Here is a 22,410-nt window from a genome sequence, read left to right on the forward strand (position 1 = left end):
GGGTTTGGGCAGCAGCAGGTTAAGTGATAAGGTTTTGCATGGCTTTTTCCATCAAAACTGCTTTAGAGCATTCTTTACTTCCACGTCATTGAGAGTAGCATTCCTGATGTGTTGTGATAAGCATCCCTTACCTGATCTGAACGTCTGGGGTGTGTGGCTGGAGGAAGTGTTGGTGCGCTGAGGCTGGGGCTGTCCTCCCTCCATGCCACAACGGATGGACTTGCCAAGGGGCTTGTTACAGCCTCTTAATTTTTGCTTCCAAATGTGTCTGAAAGGCAACGCTCTGCCTGAAACGAAATGGGTGAGATGCATCTCTGAGTTATAATTGATGGGGTTTCCTTCCTGGCGACTTACACACGTTGGTCTGTCTGTAACATATCCTTTGTTCATGGCTCAGCAAAACTTTTTTTCTCATTAGAAAATCATTTATCCATCGAGCTCGGTACTGCCACGGAAGAAAAAAAAGCGGTGCCTGAAGCCTGGCAGCGGAGAGGGAGGGTTTTTTTGGTGTTTTTTTTTTGGTGGTTCCCCCCGAGCAGGCTTGCTCAGGCCAGCAGCGCGCTGCCGTACCCGAGACAGGGGGAGGCCGCCAGAGCTTTCCCCCCCTCCCCCGGGGCAGGGGCGGCCGGCGGCCGCCGCAGTCCATCCGGGTCGGGGCTGCGGGGGGAGCGCCGGGCGCGCAAGGCAGGCCGGGAGTGGCCCATATCCGGGAAGCCCTCCGCAGCGGAGACACCGACAAAATGGCGGCGCCGAACTGAGAGGCCTGTGGCGGCGGCAGCAGGCGCTGGCGGAGGGACCGAGGAGCCGCTGCCGGCATCGCGGAGGGCCGTGCGGGCGGGGCCGAGCTCCGTGCGTCCACGCCCGGGCCCGGGGCGCTGCTGCCGCCGCCGCCTTCTCGCCGCAGGTAGATCCGCTGTGCCGCGGTGGCGGAGGGGGGGCGGCGGCGGCGGCGGGTCTGGGGAGCGGCCGCGGGTTGGGGGCGGGCGGCTGAGGCGCGGCGGCAGCGCGGGGGCCATAACGAGCGCTCTCGGCACGGCCGATCCAAGGTGTCCTGGGCTCTTTTCGTCCATCCGGGAGCGGGTGCCTCTGAAGGCGGCTTCTCGCTCGCCGGGGAACGGCTCCTCGGGAAGGGCGGCGGGGCCCGCGCCACCCGCTCCCCCGGCGCGGCCGGTTCGGCCCTCGTGCTGCCGCCGGCGGTGTTGGCCGCGCTCGTCCCGCCGGCTTGCGCGGGGAGAACCGGCGGTGCGGGCGGACCGGCGCTGCGCAAGACGGAGTTCGAGTGGCGGCCTGGGGCTGAGCGGGCGACAGAAGCGCAGGTGTCCCCGTGCTGTGGGACGGAGCCGGGACCCTCGTGGTTGCCGTATGCCCAGCGCTCCTCCCGGCGCCGAGACCCTCCTGGTCTGGGTGGTCCTCGAAAGGCTGGGTCCTGCCGTGCTGAAGGAATTACCTTGGTACCTGCCTGTGCCAACGCAGCTTACACTTTGGTCCTCAGTGACAGCCCTGCTGCTGGCCATAAAGATCTCTTTTGCGTGTGCTGGAAGTTACTACTACTGGTACCGAGAATTACTAAGAGCACATTTGTACCGAAGAAAGGCTGTATGTTGTTAAAGGAGATAACAGAGCGTAAGAATGGAAACAAGCAGAGCAAATGCACAATGTTCCCAGTGTGCAGCTAGCCTCTGGTCATTTCTAGCTCAGTTTTCACTGACTGTATGTAGTTGTGTTTATTTACTAATTTCAGGATCCTGTTTTTTCCTCATCCTGTGGAAATTTTGAGCATTGGAAATACATCCTTTGGCAAATTGCTTTACAGCTCAATGACATGTTATCTGAAGAACAGCTTCCTTGTGTTGAACAAAGTGCCTACAAACTTAATTTTATGTTTCACAAATTCTTGATTATTTTTTTCTCTACTAATAAAGTGGTGTTATTATGGATAAAGTGAGTTATTAGAATAGGTACACGAGGGAACCAAAGTAGATTAATATGTGGCGTTCAATACTTAATTGGAAATATGAGTACTTAAAAGTATGCTCAAAATTTTTGGAGATCAGAAACGTTACAGATCTATTACAAAGCTGTGTATTTTTTCCTTGGAAAAACTTGGAAGTCATTGATGGTTACATGCAACCATTCTGTGTTTTGATTCAAATGCCTATTTTTAAGTCCAGTATTTCATGTGTATACTGTGAAAAGACAAGGTGGTTTGGTTTTTGTTTTTTTTTTCCTTACAGTTTGTCCTGTTTTGAAAAGAAATGAAAAAGTATTGGTTTAACTCCTTTAGGGAAGTGGAGGACTTCATCAGCGGAAACATCTGCATTAACAAACAGGTCTATCATTTTCATTTAATGACACAAAACTACAAGGGGGAGTAGATAACAGTTCTCTTGGATACAGTTAGTGTTTGCTACTTAGAAGTACAAAATTGAGATAGGTTTCTTACTGAGCAGTCAAATCTTTCTTGCTTGAAAATGTGTGCAAGTGTCTGTAAGAGGAGATGACCTCTGAATTTTGAGGTTCATACGTAAAGCAAGGTAAGCTGCAGTAATACTTGCTTTCTTGTACCTCATTAAACTAGAGGACCAATTTAATTTGGTTTCTCAGCAATTAAGACTGTAGTTTCACATGCACATCAAGCTACTTTTTTACCCATCACTGCTGCCAAAAGAAACAACCCACTAAAAAAAAAAGTTACTATTTATCTGGGTAAGTTCCTCAGCTTGATTCACTTTGTGTGGCCTTACAAACAATTATGCTGTCACTAGTAAGTGGTGGGAGATAAGTGGCCTGGCTGGTTTACACTGGTGAAGTTCTGCTTCTGCTAAAAAAAAATATGTGAAAGTGCAGCTTTATTTTCCAAGACTACTTAGTCCATATCCTGTTATGCTGCAGTTGCCAGCAAAATAATAGCTATCAAACACTTTGAGCATCCCTTGTCTTAAAGTTCTCAAAGCACTTTAGAAAGAAATAAAATTATCTCAGTTTTGCACCTGAAGAAATTGGAGCACAAGCTGATTTTTTTTTTTCTTCCCTCTAGGTGGTAGACTCTAAGTCTCTTAATTTAGGATTTAAGTGTCCTGTTAATTTAACCTTGATTTCTCTTAGGGGTGTTAAATTTCTTTATCTCAGCTACTTGTGGTATAACCATAAAGTGAATATTGAAATACGAGATGAAATTACTGTAAAATACATAGGTGCAAAACAACTGTTTTCTGCTGAATTCCAAGCCTTTGGAACGTATTAAAAGGCATAACTCGTGTATGGACATGTTTTCCTTCTGCCATTGGTATCTGTGTGACACGAGATCAATACCAGCTGTTCTACGTGGATTATCCTGCCAATGGAGTCATTACTCCTAATTTTGTCTGAATTTGAACAAGTCATCTAGATTACTAACCCTCTAAGATACTTAGCCTTGTTGTCCTATGTTTTGGGATGAGTTTATGCTAGAGGTTTCACTTTTCTGGAGATGGTGGGTTTTTTCATGTGCTATTAGGATATATCCTCACACTTTGGTATCCAACACCTGTGTTTTTTTGAAGCAGGTCTCTTGGAAGGAAAAGGAACATCCATAGCAAAACTAAATTCTAGTAAAATCATCTAAATATAGTTACTTCCTTTTCTTTGGGAAAAGTGTTTTTAACAAAGTATTTTCAATGTGGTCTGAAATATGGCATGTTTTGAAAATTATTTTGAAAATGGCCAAAATGTAATTTCACTTTAGTTGCTTTCATCATGTACTTTCTGCTGAATCTAGATTTCTCAATGCTTTGAGCAAAACTTCACTGTTTAGTATTAAAATTCACTTACATGTCTGATGATCTTATTCAGTGAGCACTGAAGTATGCTACCAGACTGCAGGAGAAAGCTTTATTATAGCTACCGAATTACATTTATTTAATGTTTCAAACCTGTCATAGGGCAAAGAAAGCTTGTGTATGCAGTTATAGCACCTAAAATTTACATAGTTCCATTAGAGAAATTAAGTGGTTCTCCAAAGAGAATGTGGTTAAGTGGATATCCCTTGGGTTTCTCTTCACAATCCTTATTTATGATTTACTTCAAGCTTTCAGGTTTTATTCCTATATAGTTAGCATGTGTATTTAATTCATGTAATTTGCATGTGTATTAGAGGGTTCTTTTTCCTGTTAATTTCTTGTTGTGTTCTTCCTCAATCACTGAATTATTAATTGGTTTATGACAGTGCAAATATTGTAGAATTGAACCCTGGATGAAGAAGGAGTTACTTCTGTGTAGACTGTGTAAAACTTAGACACCTGTTTAATTCATGTCAAAGATGAGGAACACTTATCTATACACTACTACTTTAAGAGGCAAAAGATGCTTCCAGACATCTGAATCTTCAAAAATAATCCTTCAGAAAACTAGGAATGCAAATTTTTAACAGTTTGAGAAATGGAAACACGAAAATTAGAACATGTCAGTACTGCTACTGTTGGACATTGGATTTTAGTAAAGGAACAGTGTGAGTCAAGCTTTACCATTCTTCTAGTTGCCTGTGAAGAATAGAGTGCCAAAATATGTAATTCTTGTATCTTGTGCTATCCTAGTAACTGATCTGCCTCTGTGGAGCAGTAGAGACTGCAAAAGTTGTATTTCATGATACTCTAGAGAGGCAAATGCTCTGTAACTTCTTCAGTGTTTCACCTTAGTTGCTCTATCCTTTACCTTGCCAGTTACAGTACTAACGAGCGCACAGTGCGAATGCAGAGATTTTAGTTCACTGCAGACACAGGGTTCTTTCCCTCGTGAGTCAGCTTCTTCAAAATGCAAACACTATTTATTTATTTTTGGCAGAAAGTTCTGTTTCCCCTACCAAATATCACAGCTAAGCTCTCAGTGAATTTGATGTTTGAGTTATTAAACAATTTTACAGTAGTTTGATTCAATTTTCTTTGTTTTCTTTTTCCCCCTGCTCTCATCTCCCCTTATGTAAAATAAATTTTAAAGTTACTTAAATATTGACAAAGACTGGTTGAAGGAGACTCAAGCTAAGAGACTGTGACAGCCTTAGAAAACCAAACCCTTAAACAGGATTAAATGGCAGATGGTACAAGAAATCAGAGTGTTGCGTGTGATGAGCTAGGCAAGTGTTTACTTTTTACATATGTGACTGCTAAAGAATGGATAAAATCATGGTAATTATATACTCTCACTGGTGTACTTTGTAATTCTCACTTCCATCTGTTTATGGAACTTGATGTCATAATTGTTGAACAGCTAGGGGATTTGGTCCGTATCCTAGCTAACTGGGTAGTGGGGTTGGCACCTTCAGCTGTACGAGTGTTGATGGAGAGAATGTGGGTGACAAATGGAGACAGCACCCAGCAGAGAGGGAAGGCAAAGAAGCAGTGATGGGGTAGCACACAGAGCACTTCATCTTTGCTCTGCAAAGCTTTGTCCACATCCTTTGTGATTCAGGACTGTTCCAACTTGAGCACCTGAAACATTTTTTGTTAACAGACTGTTAGAAGCCCAACACAGTTTATAATTGATGTTGAGTAAAGATTGCCTGAAGGAGTTGCTTAGCATGCCTTTAATAACTGTGAAGGCAGTGCTGCACGGGAACGCTGTGCTGCCACCAATGCTGCATTGTGAACTTTTTCACTGCTGTATGTATAATAGAGATTTTTTTGTTTTGTTAACAGCATAGCTGGTTTGGGTTGTGACAAACTCCAGGGCTACAGGAACCATGGTTTCACAGTGAAGAGCCGCTGCTTTCACAAGTTCTGAAAATACCAGCCAGTCTTCCTTGAATTTTGGTGTGTGCGAGTCCTTGGTGGAGGTTGCATATATACATGTTTTCATGAAGAGAAGTGAGAAGCCAGAAGGTTATAGACAAATGAGGCCTAAGACTTTTCCTGCCAGTAACTATACTGGCAGCAGCCAGCAGATGCTACAGGAAATAAGAGAGAGCCTCAGGAATTTACCTAAACCCTCAGATGCTGCTAAAGCTGATCACAGCATGGGCAAAATGTTGTCTGAAGATCATAGACAAGGCCGAAATCCCCCCAAATTTGTAACGTATCATAAAGTTTTGCAGGAGATTAGAAACTCACTTCTGCCTTTTGCAAATGAAACGACCTCAGCTGTCAAAGGAACATCAGAAGTTAATCGACAAATGCTGCAAGACTTACAAGCTGCTGGCTTTGATGAGGTGAAATGTTCTATTTTCAAGATTTGGTGTTCTGCTAACTATAAACAATTAGTGCCTGTTGAAGGGGTTGTTGTTCATGGAATGTTTGAACAGTGTATGATAAGCAAAATAGCTTCTTCAAAATCTGGTAGGTTTCTAATTAGGACATGAAACTGGCAATAGTGAGAGATGAAGAAGAGAAATAGAAGAATTTAGAGAGGCTTGGCTTTTGGTTTTGTTTTCTTTTGTAAGTATCTTGTGCAGTTTGTTCTTATGTGGTAGGGGTAGATTATTTTAATTATATATATAATTTTAGGCAGAGAGAACTGGGCTCTCTACAACATGGATTTTGCCTCTGATACTCAACAGAACTTTGCATTATGCTCAATTAAAATATGTTGGTAAAACATGGCCATTCTAAATTGAAAGGCAGTAACAAATATTTCAGAAATTAATTTTAATGAGCTTTTTACATCTTTGGCTAATAGAAACTCAAACTTGTGGAGACAGAAATTTGGCTATCCTTATGTCGTGGTTTAGCCCCAGCCGGCAGCTGAGCACACTGCAGCCACTCACTCACACCCCCTGCCCTCCTTCCCCCCCCCCCCCCCTCAGTGGGATGGGGGGGAGAATGGGAAGGAAAAGGCAAGACCTGGTGGGTTGGTATAAGGACAGTTTACTAGGATAGCAAAGGGAGAGGGGAAGACAAAACAAAATAAAACAGTACTTAACAGAGTATACGAAACTGGTTATACACAATGCAGTTTCTCACCCAAGGCCCGTACAACTCAGACCGCACGCTCAGACCTGTCCTGAAACCGGACTGTCCCTGAGCCACACATCCTGGAGCTGCTGCCGCCCCTCCCCAGCTAGCCCCCCTTTTATGCTGAGCATGATGTCACATGGTATGGAATATCCCTTTGGTCAGTTTGGGTCACCTGTACTGTCTATGTCCCCTCCCAACTCCTTGTGCACCCCCAGCCGTCCTGCTGGCAAGGTGGTGCGAGAAGCAGAAAAGGCCTTGGCTCTGTGTAAGCACTGCTCAACAACAGGTCCATAGAACAAAAACATCTCTATATTATCAACACTGTTTCCAGCACAAATCCAAAGCATAGCCCCATACTAGCTGCTGTGAAGAAAATGAACCCTCTCAGCTGAAACCAGGACACCTTACTTTACGCACTTTGTCAGATACAGATAAAATAACAAGGTACCTTAGAAAACCAGTTGTAGGGTGTTGTCTCTGAGGTGTATTCTCAAGACAAAAATGTCAAGTCTCTTGAAAATGTTGGACATAAGTAACTATTCTGCTGCTATTTTCATTATAAGAACAGGGAACTAAATAATTGTTCAATTATTTTTTTAAATTATTGACTAAACTTCTTTCATTTGTTCATTTTAATAAGTGAAAGGAGTCTGAAATGTGATTTCCAGGAATAAAAAATGAATGCACTTAAAGCTGCTGTGTTTTTACTGGGACTTGCACATCAAAGTAAATTACACCTGTTTTCATGCTGCCTTTGTAAACCTAAGTACAAAAGCAAGTTGTTTTTTTTTTAAAAAAAGAAGCTAGCAAACCACTCATCTTTCCAAAGGAAAAAGGCACAGCACCACAACAGGGATTGCCTTTACAGGAGTGCACTGCTTGCAGTGGTGACTAGCTCACGAGTTCTGCTGGCTGTGATGCTTTGGTATTTACAGAGAGATCTGCTTCTCCAAAACTGTCAGCTGGCTTGTCCTCAACAATGACCCAGTGTCAGGTGCTGATAGTGGTTTTTCATGTTCCTTTCGCTTGCTCAGATACACAGTCCAGGCTGTGTTTTCTGTAAGAATGGGAGGATTTTATAATCATAGAAGATTTTGTGATAATTAGTTCCTGTTCTGTGGTTTGTTGCTGAGGTTGGGTTTTGTGGTGGGGTTTTTTTTGTAGTTTGGGTTTTTTTTTTTTTTAAGTAGATCAGTTCTCAGATCCATTTTTACAGATTGAATCTGCAGTCATTTTTGCAAACTGAAGAATGCTGTGTGGATGGATAATAAACTAGGAGGGTATCTTAAGTTGGTATTTTTGTTGGATCCTTTGTATCTTGAAGCCTTCTGCTCCTACCTTTTGTTCTTGGATACAACTGAGAATTCCCAGGGCGCTTGTGATTATATGGACCTTTTTTCAGGCACAGTGCCATTGTAAGCCGTTTCTGCCATGTGTTAACCCACAGTTGTGTTGCCACAATAGTCCATATGGCATTGGCCCATGAACACCACTGGGAACAGATGCAGCTGAAGTAGGAAAACATTTTTTTTGGTGGGGGGTATTTGAGACAGCAAGTAGGAATGAAATGAGAATGTATTTTGGGCTGGGATTGTTCTATGGAGTGGATTGTAGCTGGAGTTTGTTGGCCAGCTGTAAGTGGCTGGTCTGGACTGTTCCTGACTGCCATTAGGCATGTTTGTAATTTAGCAGATTATGTACAGAACTTCTTAATTTCACAATCTCAGATGCATTACTGGCTTTCTGTAGAGACTAACCCACCTAATATGTCTATAGTATAGACTTAACTAGAACTACTAGGTACCAAGTCCATTTTTTTTGTTTTTAATTTACTCTGATTTGGACCTATCTATATAAGCAGTGTTTCCTCATCTCAGCTTTTAATGAGATTTCATTAAGGTGTTGAAAATGGATTTAAAGTAACTATACATTTGTCTCTCTGCCATATTGTGCCACTTGGTAACTCAGTTACCACTTGGAAGTTTGGAAACATAATGAATTTATTTTTTACTTTTTAAAAAAATATATTGAATGTCACAAACATTCCAGTTATTCCCCCCACCCCTCAAGTAGTAGGTAATATTAAAGGTTAAAGCTGAACAGATAGGTAGATACCTATCAGTATCAGAGGGGAGTGTATGTATATATATGTATATAATGGTATATAAATAAACAGTAATACATATGTAGAGTAATTATGGGAGAATGCAGTTCATTGTGTGTTTTTTAAAAAAAAAAAATCCTAAAAAGCTTACAGGAAATCTCTCTGGTTTATTAAGATTCAAGTTCAGTCCTCATGTGTTCAGTGTAAGGTGATAATCTTCAAGACATTGAATACTTCATGTCACATAGGTGACCAAGTTTTTTGTTCTTCAGCTAGAGGGGAGAGAGATCCTTTGACTCTTACTCAAGTCCTGTGGTTAGCGGAGAGGGAACTAGATTTAATTTCTGAAAATATTGCCAACTCTGTGCTTTGAGATTCTGTGTGTCTCTATGGCTTGGTGATGTGAACTTGTAGATTTAGGTTTCTATATTGTAGAATTACTTGACTAAAAAGACAGTAAATTTGGTTTTGAAATTGATTAAGAAAAAAATTATTAAAAATAATTAAAAAAATTAAAGTCGATACGTAGAAATGAATGATGGGTCCTATAAAAGTGTATTCAAATTGGAAATTAAATACTGTGGACAACTTGACTTTCTGTTTACACAGTGATCAAACAGCATACTGGTGCTGAAAATGTACTTTACAACAGATCAGTGTTGGCTATAATAGTAGATGTGTTGCAGACATAACTGTCTCGTGAAGGAGCTATGAGATCAAAAGTTGTATCTGCTTTTTCCGACAATGTCAGCTCGTTTGTAAAGATTGCAACAAAACCTTATCATATGTATTTTTTTATTTTAAAAGGTTCTGCTTTGTTCACTGCATTTAATGATTGTTTCCGAAGGCTGTATGTAATTTTGTATGTTTGTAGTGTTAAAAATGTACACAGGCATGATGAAGGTATAAATGTGGGTTTGAATTTGAAATTGATACTGACTACTTCCCCTCTGAGCCCTCTTTGATGTCCCATTAACCTTAGTAGAAGGTGAACGCTGTCATACATAGGTAACCTGTTCAAACGTAACATGAACTGAAATGATTGCTTCAGTATGACAAAGTATGGCCATAACAAATCACTGAAGACAGTGTGCTTAATTATAGGGAGTTATGCTGTGGATTTGTTTCAAACTTGTTGAGTCAGCTGCACAAATCCCATTCAATGTAAGTGGGAGAGCAGTGCCTGACTTTTAACCTTATCTCTGGAATTCTGCCTCTGTTGCTGGACCTTGATCTCATTCAAGTCGGTGGAAAAACCACTGGTCCATAATAGACTTTCCATTGACAGAGCTGGGATTGGCCATCAGCTCAAAACTTGGTTTTGGATCTCTAAGAACACAGAGGCTAAATCTACCACAAAAATAATAGGATTTCTGCCAGTAACGTTGTCTTCATCAGGAAGAATTCTTAGGAAGAAGCCAATGGATATTATTTGACAAAAAGTCATGCTGAGTTGAAGGAAAATGAGCAAAAACCAAAGTTCTGAATTTCACATTAGGGTATCTTTCATAGAATAACTTAGGTTGGATGGTCGTCATGTAACTAGCTGTTACCTGGGTAGTGCCTATCAGTAATAAATGCTTATCTAACCAAACAGTTTGTATGAATAACAAGATGACACACAATTTACATCAAACTACGGTGCTTCTGTGTTGTTTTTTTTTTTCCCCCAAAGATCCAGACTGTATTGGTGTTTTGGAGGATCTGTTGTGGAGAAAACATTTTAAAATCAGTTTTAAATCGATTGAGAGAAATCAGTTATATACTTTGGTAAAATTGCTGGAGGATATTTGGCTAAATAACCATGACTTATGGTATTTCAGCCATTTTCTTGTAAATTATTTTTTGTATATAATTTTCTCTTTAGGATATGGTGATACAAGCTCTTAGACAAACTAACAACCGTAGTATAGAAGCTGCCATCGAATTTATAAGTAAAATGAGCTACCAGGATCCTCGTCGGGAACAGATGGTTGCAGCAGCAGCGAGACCAGTAAACGCAGGTATGAAACCACCAGGTAGGTGTATCCATGGTAACTCAGTAGCTCACTCAGTGTATTCTTATCAGTGAAAAATATAAAATAGTAAATTCCTCCTTCATGTGCTCACAGTGGAACAGTGAAGGTGTTGAGATACAGGTTTTTTGCTTTTCAAAATAGCATGTAAAGTATATAATGTAATTTTTCTGAAAGATAGGTGCGTTTGACATGAATTTCTTAAATGTTTCTTTTTAAACTGCGTGGGTTTAGTATTGTATATAAGTGTTTTATATAAGGAATGGCATTCAGATCTCATTTTAGTAATTTTTGTCCCTCATTGGTGTGATGTGATGCCCATATTTTGTTCTCGGTGCCAGGTGCCATTTAGAAGTCAGTGGTGAGCACTGAATTCTTATTTTAATTTTTTGTCTCTTCACACACTTTCCCGCGCAGCAGCAATATGTATGCGTATTTTTGTGCATATATATGTGTGTCTATATATATATTTATTTTTTTATATATATATCATATGGCTACAATATTTGTATTTTAGGATGCCCTGTTTCAAGATCCCTTTCTCTGCTTAATTTTCTGCTTGGTTCCAGATTTTCTTCCTATGGTTTTCAAGGCAGACTTAATGTTTTTATAGATGTTAGATGATGCTTTAGTAGCAAGAGTCAGAATTTTGCCGCTTGCTATTATTGCTCTCTTAACACATGGAAGCACATTTTTAATACATCTTGATGCTTTTCTTTTAGTAGCATGCACCTAAACAAATGGTAACTTTCAAGTGCAGCAGAAATACAGCACTTTTTATTTGACTAAAGTTGAGTCCTGAGCTGCTAGCACTGTAAAGTTACATTTGAAATTGAATGTATAGGTATGAGAAAAAATTATACTGTCAAAAGTAGTAAAGTTCAGCATTATTTTCATTTAGTCTGTGAAGCAGGCTTAGTTGGTGCTTATGTGAAGCTGCTGTCTAAATGCCACCATTTAGCCATGATTGTTACTCGCAAAGATACAGTAACTAACACATTGTTTTACTGGATAGTGACTTTCAGCAGTTACAGTACTGTATGTGTTTACAAGTATCTCAGTAATAACATTGTAAAAAGCACAATAAGACTGCATGCACTATCAGTTCCTTGCATATTATTTTGCTTATATGATGCAGAATATCATCTCTGAAGTAAATACAGAGTTTGGCTCTAAGTTTTACTTTCATACAGTTTTAATACTTGCCTCTATACAACACTTCTACTCATAAAGACATAATTAAAATAATCAGATTTCACATCAAGGAATGTAAGAAGTTTGGATGAACTGCATGCATACAAGGGTGTAAGCAGGCTGTTTGATTTTACAGCATTCAGTTAAATTTTGTTTTAAGAACACTAAGTGTTTTATAAGTGTTAAATTGGAAGGAAGAGCAGCATGAATAAACATTTTTCTGTGCTGTCACTTTTCTGCATTTGTACTGAATGTCTCTTCTGAGAGTTGCTTTATGCATAATTAAAACACATAGTGTGCCTAATAATTTTCCACATTGCAATTTTTTTAGTTAAAAATTGCATCTGTAATTGAAGCAAAATGCATCCTCAGAAAAGTGATTTCTAAAACCTCTGTTAATATAGTTTCGTTGCACTTTTTTGCTCTTATACTGTGTACTGAGCATATTACCAAAACATGTTACATATTACTAGATAGAGATCAATTTTTCATGTGAAGTACAGTGAATTGTGCTATGTCAGAGAATTCCTGTCCTAATTCTGTAATAATTAATGCAGAAGAACAAAATATTCGAAACAGTAAATAGAAATAACTCCTAATAATATAAATGCTGTGTTTCCTTCTTGTAAAAGCAGGGACTGTACAGCAGTCAGTTAACCGCAAGCAGAGCTGGAAGGGTTCTAAGGAGTCTTTGGTTCCTCAGCGGCATGGCCCTTCCCTGGGAGATGCTGTAGTTTATCGCTCAGAAAGTCCCAGCTCGCAGCCTGATGTAGGAAGGCCGTTATCTGGATCTGGCATTGCAGCATTTGCTCAGGCTCATCCCGGCAACGGACAGAGAGTGAATCCCCCGCCTCTACCACAGATAAGGAGTGTCACTCCTCCTCCTCCACCTCCTCGAGGACAAACACCTCCTCCAAGGGGAACTACTCCTCCACCTCCTTCCTGGGAACCCAACTCTCAGACAAAGCGTTACTCTGGAAACATGGAATATGTCATCTCCCGTATTTCTCCGGTGCCACCGGGAGCATGGCAGGATGGTTATCCACCTCCACCTATGAATCCTGCACCCATAAGTTCTTCCACGCCGGGTCAGAGAGGCATGAGCGCTGTTCCCATTGGCAGGCAACCGATAATCATGCAGAGTTCTGCCAACAGCAAATTTAGCTTTCCCTCAGGAAGAGCTGGAATGCAAAATGGCAATTGTCAGACAGAATTCATAGTTCACCAGAATGTGGTGTCTGGGAACTCAGTGAGTCGCCAGCCACCCCCGTACCCCATGAATCCAACTAACAGGCAAAGTCCCACAGCACTACAGATGCAGGCAGGAGGATCTGCTCCTCCGTCAGCTTACACCAATGGGAATCTTCCTCAGGCAATGATGGTGCCAAATAGAAATAGTCACAACATGGAACTTTATAATACAAATGTAGCTGGAATACCTGCATCCTGGTCACAGCCTTCCCCTGTGCAACCACAGGCATCACCTGGCAACGGGCATGACGTGCCTACATGGCAACCCAATGTTCCCGTACGGTCAAATTCTTTCAACAACCATCACGGAAGTAGGCAGAGTCATTCTAGCAGCTCTCAGCCTTCAGCTACAACAGTAACAGCTATAACGCCAGCCCCTATTCAGCAGCCAGTGAAAAGTATGCGTGTGTTAAAACCAGAGCTACAGACTGCCTTAGCACCCACTCACCCTTCCTGGATGCCACAACCAGTGCAAACCGTTCAGACCATTCCCTTTTCTGAGAGTCCATCTGCAAACATGGCAGTTATGTCTTCTGTTGCAGAGGCTCCAAATTACCAGGGTCCCCCACCACCTTACCCAAAACACTTGTTACACCAGAATCCCTCTGTCAATCTGTATGAGACAGGACCCAAGCTCAATAAGGAGGAACCACCTATTTTATCCAAGGAAGATGAAAATGAAAAGAATTATGAATGTGTTGATTCAACAGACAAAGAAAAGAAACAAATTACAACATCACCTGTTCCTGTTAGAAAAAACAAGAAAGATGAAGAAAGAAGAGAGTCTCGCATTCAAAGCTATTCCCCTCAGGCCTTTAAATTCTTCATGGAGCAGCACGTGGAGAATATACTCAAGTCACATCAGCAGCGTTTGCATCGGAAAAAACAACTAGAGAATGAAATGATGAGGGTAAACTCTTTCTTCTTTCTAAATCTATGGCTAGAACTGTTCCCGTATTAATTTTAAGAAATATGTATTAATTGTAGAATGTTTAAATAGTACAGATAAATAGAACATTGTGGTATATCGTGGTATTGAAGTCTATTTTTAGACTGTGTTTAAGACATGGCAAATTCTTCATTGCTTTGTTTACGTACTTCACTGTCGTCTTAGAAATTAATAAGATTTTTGCCTGTCTGAATGTAGTTCATTTGGCTGATCTATGATAAGGCAGCAGAAGCAAAATCATTGTTGCATGAATTGGGATTTAACTACATGGCTCATAGCTCTTTGTTATGGGTTCTATTTAATCCTGATTTTTGAGTTATATGCAATATTTTAATGATTTTTAATATTTTTATTTTTTTAATAATAAACACTGCAGGGAGAAGTGGCAGGCTGCTTAGTGTGTTTGTATAGTCACCCAAACAGCGATAAATTTATGTTCTGCTGTATGTTTCCAGCAGTGATAGAGTTTAAGTTCACATAAAACAATCCCAATATTTAAAAGTTCAATTTTTAGATTGAAAGAGACATGGTGCCTTTTGCCGAAGTATTTTATAATCCAGGCTGAAGAGTATCTGTTTAAACAAGGGGTAATTGAATGGAATAACAAAAAACAGACATCAACAAAGGGCCATGAAGTTGATCAAAGGGCTGGAGCACCTCTCCTATGAGGACAGGCTGAGAGAGTTGGACTTGTTCAGCCTGGAGAAGAGAAGGCTCCAGGGAGACCTTACAGCAGCCTTCCAGTACCTGAAGGGGCCTACAGGAAAGATGGAGAGGGACTGTTTATTAGGGAGTGTAGTGACAGGACAAGGGGTAATGGCTTTAAGCTGAAGGAAGGGAGATTTAGATTAGATATAAGGAAGAAATTCTTCACTGTTAGGGTGGTGAGGCACTGGAACAGGTTGCCCAGAGAGGTTGTGGATGCCCCATCCCTGGCAGTGTTCAAGGCCAGGTTGGATGGGGCTTTGGGCAACGTGGTCTAGTGGAGGGTGTCCCTGTCTGTGGCAGGGGGGTTGGAACTAGATGATCTTTGAGGTCCCTTCCAACCCAAACCATTCTATGATTAAAAATATGTACAATCAACTTCTTTGTGCCTACATGAAGTCGGTGTGTTTCTGGGATTTCAGTGTTCTACTAAACTAAATAAAAACAGTGAAAACTGGAGCTGATGTATACAAAGAAAGTAGTGAGAAGTAGTGAAATTAAGATATGCAGAAATGGAAATTGGAGATGTATTGCTTCTTAACAATTGTTGAAAATTTGACATAAGTATGATGTACCTTTTAATTTATTCTATGAACGAATGTATTTGGCTTATGCCACTTTCTTGAAGTGCTGGTTTTTAAATCCATGTTTTCTTACTCTTTGAAAATTCTTACTGTAAGCTGTAGTGTTTTACAAGTGTTTGCTTAATCACAATATATGTAAATGCTAGCAAGATTTCTTCCTGGAACTCTTTCTAGATCTTTATTCTTAGTCTTCTCTCTTTCCTTTTCACTTCCACTAACAGCTGATTTAGACTGTTAAGGTGTGGGAAGCTTTCCTGAACTCTGTAGCCTTCATCCCTGTGTAGACAAGTAAGATTTTGGAGCAACAGTATTTATTAAGAATAGCATGATCCCTTTTTAGAGGGCTTTGCATGCAATCCTGCATCAAAATTAAGCATGAATTTGTTTTGACTATTTTTGAGTACTTAAATGTAAGATTATAATTAATGTTGATTTGCAAACTTCCCTTCCTACTGTGTTGTGTTCCATAGTATTGCAAGCATAAGTATTACTTATATGAAAGCACTGATAAAACTTCTTGATATTTTTCTTGTGCATTTAAAGGAGCCTAGTAAATGTCTTTTCTTATATTGAATGCAACTTATGTATACTAGATTTAAAACTGGGATGTTTAATTACAGGCTGAAGGGTGGAAAATGGGTATTATGCTGCAGCAGACCTCTCTTTTTTTTCATCAGCATATAGGAGGGGAATCTCACAATAATGACGTATGTTTTGTGTCTTCATGAGAAGGAAAAAGGGAAACTAGCTCATTACGTATGGTAATCAGGTCTTCAAATGTCTTCTTGACAGTTGTTAATCTTCAAAAATCCCTCCTCCTGCATTGACGTGTGCCTTAAGCATGTTCATTCACAGAAAACTCGAGATGTTTCTGTTCTGGAAGACAGTGCCTGGGTATTCCTGCAGTAACTTGTTGAGAAAGACAATTTCTTGATGCAGAGTAGGGAGTTGAACTTGTTTCCCACATCCAGTCTTGAATGACTGCTACTCAGTCCTAGCTACTGCCTGTCTGATGTAGACAAAAAAATTTGTCTCAAATTTGAGACAGCCTTTCCCATTTAAATCTTACTGAGTTGATACTCCTTGTGAAGTTTGTTTGGGTAGACAAGCATTTTGTATGCATCTTCCTAATTGCATCTCCTTTGGATCCATTTTTGTTATGATGCCTGTAAGAAATTTTCCGTGTTCTAACAGTATTTTCTTTAATAGGTGACATACAGTATCCTGAAAGCCTTTTTAAGTTACTGAATGATATCTAATCTTTTATCTCGCCTTTTTTCTCAGTCACATCTATTTTATTTTGTTTCAAGTTTTGTAAGTTAGGCAAAATAGGAGTCATCTGTTGACGTGCAGTTTATACAGGCCTAGACTAGTGGTTACCTAGTCCTGATTATGGTCCTGACTGCTGTTATGCAGACAGTATCTTAAGCATTTGAAACATTAAGGAGGTGGTATCAAGATTTTGGTATCAAGAATCGATAAGATGTGACAATAAGAAATTGAAAACTTCTAGAATAGTGCTTGAGTAACTGTGGTGATGTTTGCAGGGATTCAATTTGGCCATGGTCAATTTTATGATATCCATGAAATGTACTGTAGGTTGAACTTGGAAGTCATTGCTGTAGGATGGTGATTTCAAGCCAGGCAGGCAGATAAAATAATTGAGATGCTATGAAAAAGAGAACATGTAAGATTTTGAAAATGCTGACAAAAAAAAAAGTAGGAATTAATGTAAAGCTTTGTCAGGGTTGTGTCACAGAGCAAAGAGTATAAAAAAATGAAGAAAAATTCTGTTCACATTAAAACCAAAAAGAAGGGTTATTGTGATTCCAGGGCCTAAAATTTGCCAAGAAAGATGGCCTTGGAATTGAATGGCACTTGAAAGGAATTGAAGCCAGCAAAAGTACACTAAGAGGAACCCAGGTTGGAATACGATAAGAATGCTCAGTGTGGTTCTTGTGATAAGAGTTTCCACGCTGTAGGTGAGGAGTTACATGTGGCCTGTGAGTGTTTCAGGTGTCAGAATGTTAGTGGTGTTGGGCAGAACACCAGGGATGTTCATTCAAGATAGGGATATGTACGCAGATGGGAGCCAAGAACTGATACCACAGGGAGGGGCGAGCCGCTTCAAAGAAATTGCTCTGCTCAACTTGTTGGTATGCAGAGTGGAGAGCGGTAGAGAGGGTGTGACTGAAGTTCTGTTAGAAAGAGGTGGGTTATGTGGTAACAGGGAAGATCAGGTCTTGGCTTGTGGCAGAGGCACGTGCTTGGTGTGGGTGAACAGGAGGAAACGGTGCCATGTGGATCTGGTTTGTGTATATAGGCCGGAAAGCATCAGAGAGTTGCATGCTCCCTCCCGCAACTGAAATTCTACTGTCATGGTCAAGAAGTTTAGTGACTTGTGCTCTAGCTAGTCTAAAGAGTGGAAGCCTTTCCCACTGCAGCTCCTTAGTTAGCCCTCAGCGACTTACTGCTCCTAGGCATGTCTTGGCTTCCTTTAGCTCTGCAAAGAGAATCAGGGAAGCAGTTGATGCACACTGTTACTCAGATGAGTATTATTTGCAGTGGTTTTTATCAGCAGTTTGTAAATTACCCTTTCTCTCCTTGAGAACATATTCCCTTCTCAAGAACCTTCTGGTGCATGGCATCTCATGCATTTTGCTGTTGGAAGTAATCACGTTTTGTTTGGTATCACTCTTATGCTTTCATAGAATCCTAATGTGTGAATTAAAAACAAAAAAAAAAAAAGGAAAACAAAACCCCTTAAAGTATTATTTCCCATGCGGTATATAAGTATTTGGTTTGCTTTGCCTAAGCCTTGTAATTGTAAGATCAGCAAGAATTGAGAGTACTGTTCACTCTTCAGATTTAATTCTGTTTGCACAGGTTGGATTGTCACCAGAAGCCCGAGATCAAATGAGGAAAATGTTGTGCCAGAAAGAGTCTAATTATATTCGGCTAAGAAGAGCTAAAATGGACAAGTCGATGTTTGTAAAAATTAAAACTCTGGGAGTTGGTGCATTTGGAGAAGTTTGCCTAGCAAGAAAAGTGGATACTAATGCTTTATATGCAACAAAAACTCTGAGGAAAAAAGATGTGTTGCTTAGAAATCAAGTTGCTCATGTTAAAGCTGAGCGGGATATCCTTGCAGAAGCTGATAATGAGTGGGTGGTTCGGCTGTACTATTCATTCCAAGATAAGGACAATTTGTACTTTGTAATGGACTACATTCCAGGAGGTGATATGATGAGTCTCCTAATTAGAATGGGTGTATTTCCAGAAAATCTGGCACGGTTCTACACAGCAGAACTGACCTGCGCAGTTGAAAGTGTTCATAAAATGGGCTTCATCCACAGAGATATCAAACCTGATAATATCTTGATAGACCGCGATGGTCATATTAAATTGACTGACTTTGGGCTCTGTACAGGTTTTCGATGGACCCACGACTCAAAATACTACCAGAGCGGTAAGAGAAATATGAAAGGTTTCTTTGTTATTTTGTTGACGTGTCATTCTTTGCAAGGAATTAAATAACGAGTAGAAAGATGACAATGCTGTTTCCTTTATGAATAATAACGTATCTAACAGTATGTCTGCACACCACTCATTATAGAAAGCAATGTTTAGTTAGAGTGAGTTTGTAAGTGTGAGCATTGATTCCTTGAGGGAGAAGCAACGAGCTATGCTGCTGTAAGTTTGTCCCATTAGCGGCTTCTGAAATTTGGAGAGAAAATCACCACGGTGGCAAGATAATTATGTAGACAACAGCCCTAACTCTGTTTAGAAGATAGGACTGATGTTTTAAAGTTAATTGTTCTTGAAAACCTTGCACCAAGTTTTGAGTGTCTCATGTACTTCCTTTTAGTATAACCTATTGATTTCCAAGGAAGGAAATCTTTTAAAAATCCTACTTGATTACTTAAAACAACAGCTAAAAAAAGGTAGAGCAAAAAAATTTTCACAGTTCTGAGAGTGATAAAATACAAATTTTCTAATAACCTATTTTTAATTTTCAAAAATAAGAACATACCTTCAAAACCAGCTTTTAAAGTACTTTTGACTTGTTTTATTAAAATATCATGTATCTTAGGCCAGACTGTTACACAGTCTCTGGAGAGAAGTTGAAGATCTAAAATCTGATTGTATTTTTGATGGTTTAAATATTGGGTGTTTTCTGTTTATGTAAGAGCAAGTACAATATATACCCTGTACCCCCTAATGTGGTTATGGTAAGGCAAAACTGAGAAAAGTTCAAACTTAATTGTTGAGATAATTATGAGAAAGTATCAACTTAAAAAAAACAGTGTCCTCAAAAGTTGGCATTTTATACCATAAGCAAAAAGTCAAAATCCTGATGTTGATGACCTTTTTAGCTCTCAAATTGAGCGTTGAACTTGAAACAGATTTTACCTTACCACAAGAAATGTTTACAGATAAAGAAAATTTTGTACTAGTTAAGTTCTAAAGTAATCTTCCTCAATTTTGGCATCTTTCTCACTTGATTATAGGTGATCACGCACGTCAAGACAGTATGGATTTCAGCAATGAGTGGGGTGACCCGGCAAATTGCAGGTGTGGAGATCGGCTGAAGCCACTTGAACGTAGGGCTGCACGTCAGCATCAGCGCTGTCTGGCCCATTCTCTTGTCGGCACGCCCAATTATATTGCGCCAGAAGTATTGTTACGAACAGGTAATGCATTTTTGTACTGTAATCTCACAGCAAAGTAATTGATACTCAGGTAGCTTGCTTCACCTTTCTTACAGTGCTACTTTTCCCAAGTATGTAATATTTTGACAAAAAATAAATATGGAATAAATATGTTAATATGGAAGTCTTAAACAAGTATTGAATATAATTCTCTTGTGAACCTTTTTTATTCTTATTATAATTTTCCTCTTGTATTTCTAAGGCTTTGACTACTTCTGTTTTAACTTCATTTCAGGTTACACGCAGTTGTGTGACTGGTGGAGTGTTGGAGTAATTCTCTTTGAAATGTTAGTGGGGCAGCCTCCGTTCCTGGCACAAACACCACTGGAAACACAAATGAAGGTAACTTTAAAAGTCTGGTATTAACAGTCTAAGAAAGGCTTGAAATTTACATAGTCTTTCTAATTTGTAATGGAATTAAAGGTGACTTTTGAGAGTAGTGCCTATCCAAGAATGTTACAAACTAACAAGATTTTAAACTTTACATTACTGTGGCAGTGCACATAATTTGTAAAGGGTCTTCAAGGATCACGTTGATGTCTTTTATCTGGTCATGCAGTAAACGTGCCAACTAAAAATCACATTTCAGATCTCAGCTGTTCCCTTTCACTTCTTGCCCCTGTTCAGTTATTATTTTGACTTTCTTTTCTTCTCCTCTTCCAGCATCTGGGTGTTCTTTTCCCACTACTTGGCTTCGGTGTGCGCTCACCTGCAGAGGTTTTCCTTTGGTGATGTATCTGTAGGTGCTCAGGATGCAAAGGTGGAGGAGCAGCAGATGGCCGTGGCTGCTCAGGGTTACTGGTGGCTCAGAACCGCTGGACCTTTCCTTCCTGAGCCTCAACCATTTCAGAGAAACCACCAGGGCAGTCTTCTGCAGGTGCCGTTTTTGCAAAACTGCATTCAGTTTGCAAAATCTTCGTTGGCTCAAATTATTTTTTTTTAAACTTTAAATCTATCAGTCTTTCCAGTGCGTCAAATAAAATTCATTTGCCTCACCTTCTTTTTAAGATTGTAAGCCATGTGCCTAATCTTAGGGTCCAGGTCCTGGATTTTATGGTATCTTTGTTGGTTTATATAGCAGGGGTATTCTGTGCCAGACTCTAGATTTGGAACGTGAATAAACTTTACTTGGATTTTGCCAGATTTCCAGACAAAATATTCCTTGTGTTTCTGAAAGAGCAGCTTCACGTTTTCCCCTCTCTAATGTGAAAACACTTAGACGTGTTGAATGATTGCTTTGTGGCTGTTTGGGGTTTTTGTTTTGTTGTTTTAATTTTTACTGGGGTTTTTTTCCTTTTTATGAAATTGTAAATAGAATAACACCTCTTTTTGCTTTAAAGGTTATCAACTGGCAAACTGCACTTCATATTCCACCTCAAGCTAAATTGACTCCAGAGGCCTCCGACCTTATTATTAAACTCTGCCGAGGGCCAGAAGATCGTTTAGGCAAAAATGGTGCTGATGAAATAAAAGCCCATCCATTTTTTAAAACAATTGATTTTTCAAGCGATCTACGGCGGCAGTCTGCTTTCTACATTCCCAAAATTGCTCATCCTACAGACACGTCAAACTTTGATCCAGTTGATCCAGATAAATTGTGGAGTGATGATGATAAGGAAGGGAATAGAAATGATACGCTTAATGGGTGGTACAAAAATGGAAAACATCCTGAACATGCTTTTTATGAATTCACCTTCCGAAGGTTTTTTGATGACAATGGCTACCCATACAACAATCCAAAGCCCATTGAGTATGAGTATGGTAGTTCCCAAAACTCAGAACAGCAGTCAGATGACGATGATGATGATGAACAGGCAGGTAGAGGAGTTAAAAATCGTGACCTGGTTTATGTTTAGTAGAGGAATAAAAATTAAAAACTAAATAAACTTATTTTGCAGTTGCAATTTTTGAAAAATCTCCTAAGAGAATTGAGAGAAGATTGCTAGGGTAAATACATGCACGCTTTTTTTTTT

The 22,410-nt window shown here is 39.9% G+C and overlaps 1 protein-coding gene across 4 annotated transcripts; it reads left to right on the plus strand.

Annotated features, from left to right (window-relative positions):
- The first annotated feature begins 670 nt into the window (after positions 1 to 670).
- LATS1 (large tumor suppressor kinase 1) lies at positions 671 to 22,410 on the plus strand. Of its 4 annotated transcripts, none has more exons than XM_075748430.1 (8): positions 671 to 904; positions 5,670 to 6,178; positions 10,895 to 11,030; positions 12,872 to 14,397; positions 18,612 to 19,194; positions 20,237 to 20,419; positions 20,673 to 20,779; positions 21,778 to 22,410. In XM_075748430.1, exons 2-8 carry the CDS (start codon positions 5,828 to 5,830, stop codon positions 22,291 to 22,293), a joined length of 3,402 nt encoding a protein of 1,133 aa, XP_075604545.1. In that variant the 5' UTR covers positions 671 to 904; positions 5,670 to 5,827; the 3' UTR covers positions 22,294 to 22,410. The 4 variants fall into 4 exon arrangements, with proteins under 4 accessions (XP_075604545.1, XP_075604543.1, XP_075604544.1 ...); XM_075748428.1 differs by having other exon boundaries at positions 703 to 904; positions 10,895 to 11,045; XM_075748429.1 differs by having other exon boundaries at positions 705 to 904; positions 12,869 to 14,397.

This window comes from Balearica regulorum, chromosome 3, assembly GCF_011004875.1.
Source record: "Balearica regulorum gibbericeps isolate bBalReg1 chromosome 3, bBalReg1.pri, whole genome shotgun sequence".
Classification (NCBI taxonomy): domain Eukaryota; kingdom Metazoa; phylum Chordata; class Aves; order Gruiformes; family Gruidae; genus Balearica; species Balearica regulorum.

Excerpts from the sequence above, each read along its gene's own strand:
- LATS1 (XM_075748427.1), top strand. The coding sequence starts at position 5,828 with ATGAAGAGAAGTGAGAAGCCAGAAGGTTATAGACAAATGAGGCCTAAG. Across the intron at positions 11,046-12,868 it reads CGCAGGTATGAAACCACCAG|CAGGGACTGTACAGCAGTCA; the intron begins GTAGGTGTATCC and ends TTCTTGTAAAAG. Across the intron at positions 19,195-20,236 it reads CTCAAAATACTACCAGAGCG|GTGATCACGCACGTCAAGAC; the intron begins GTAAGAGAAATA and ends ACTTGATTATAG.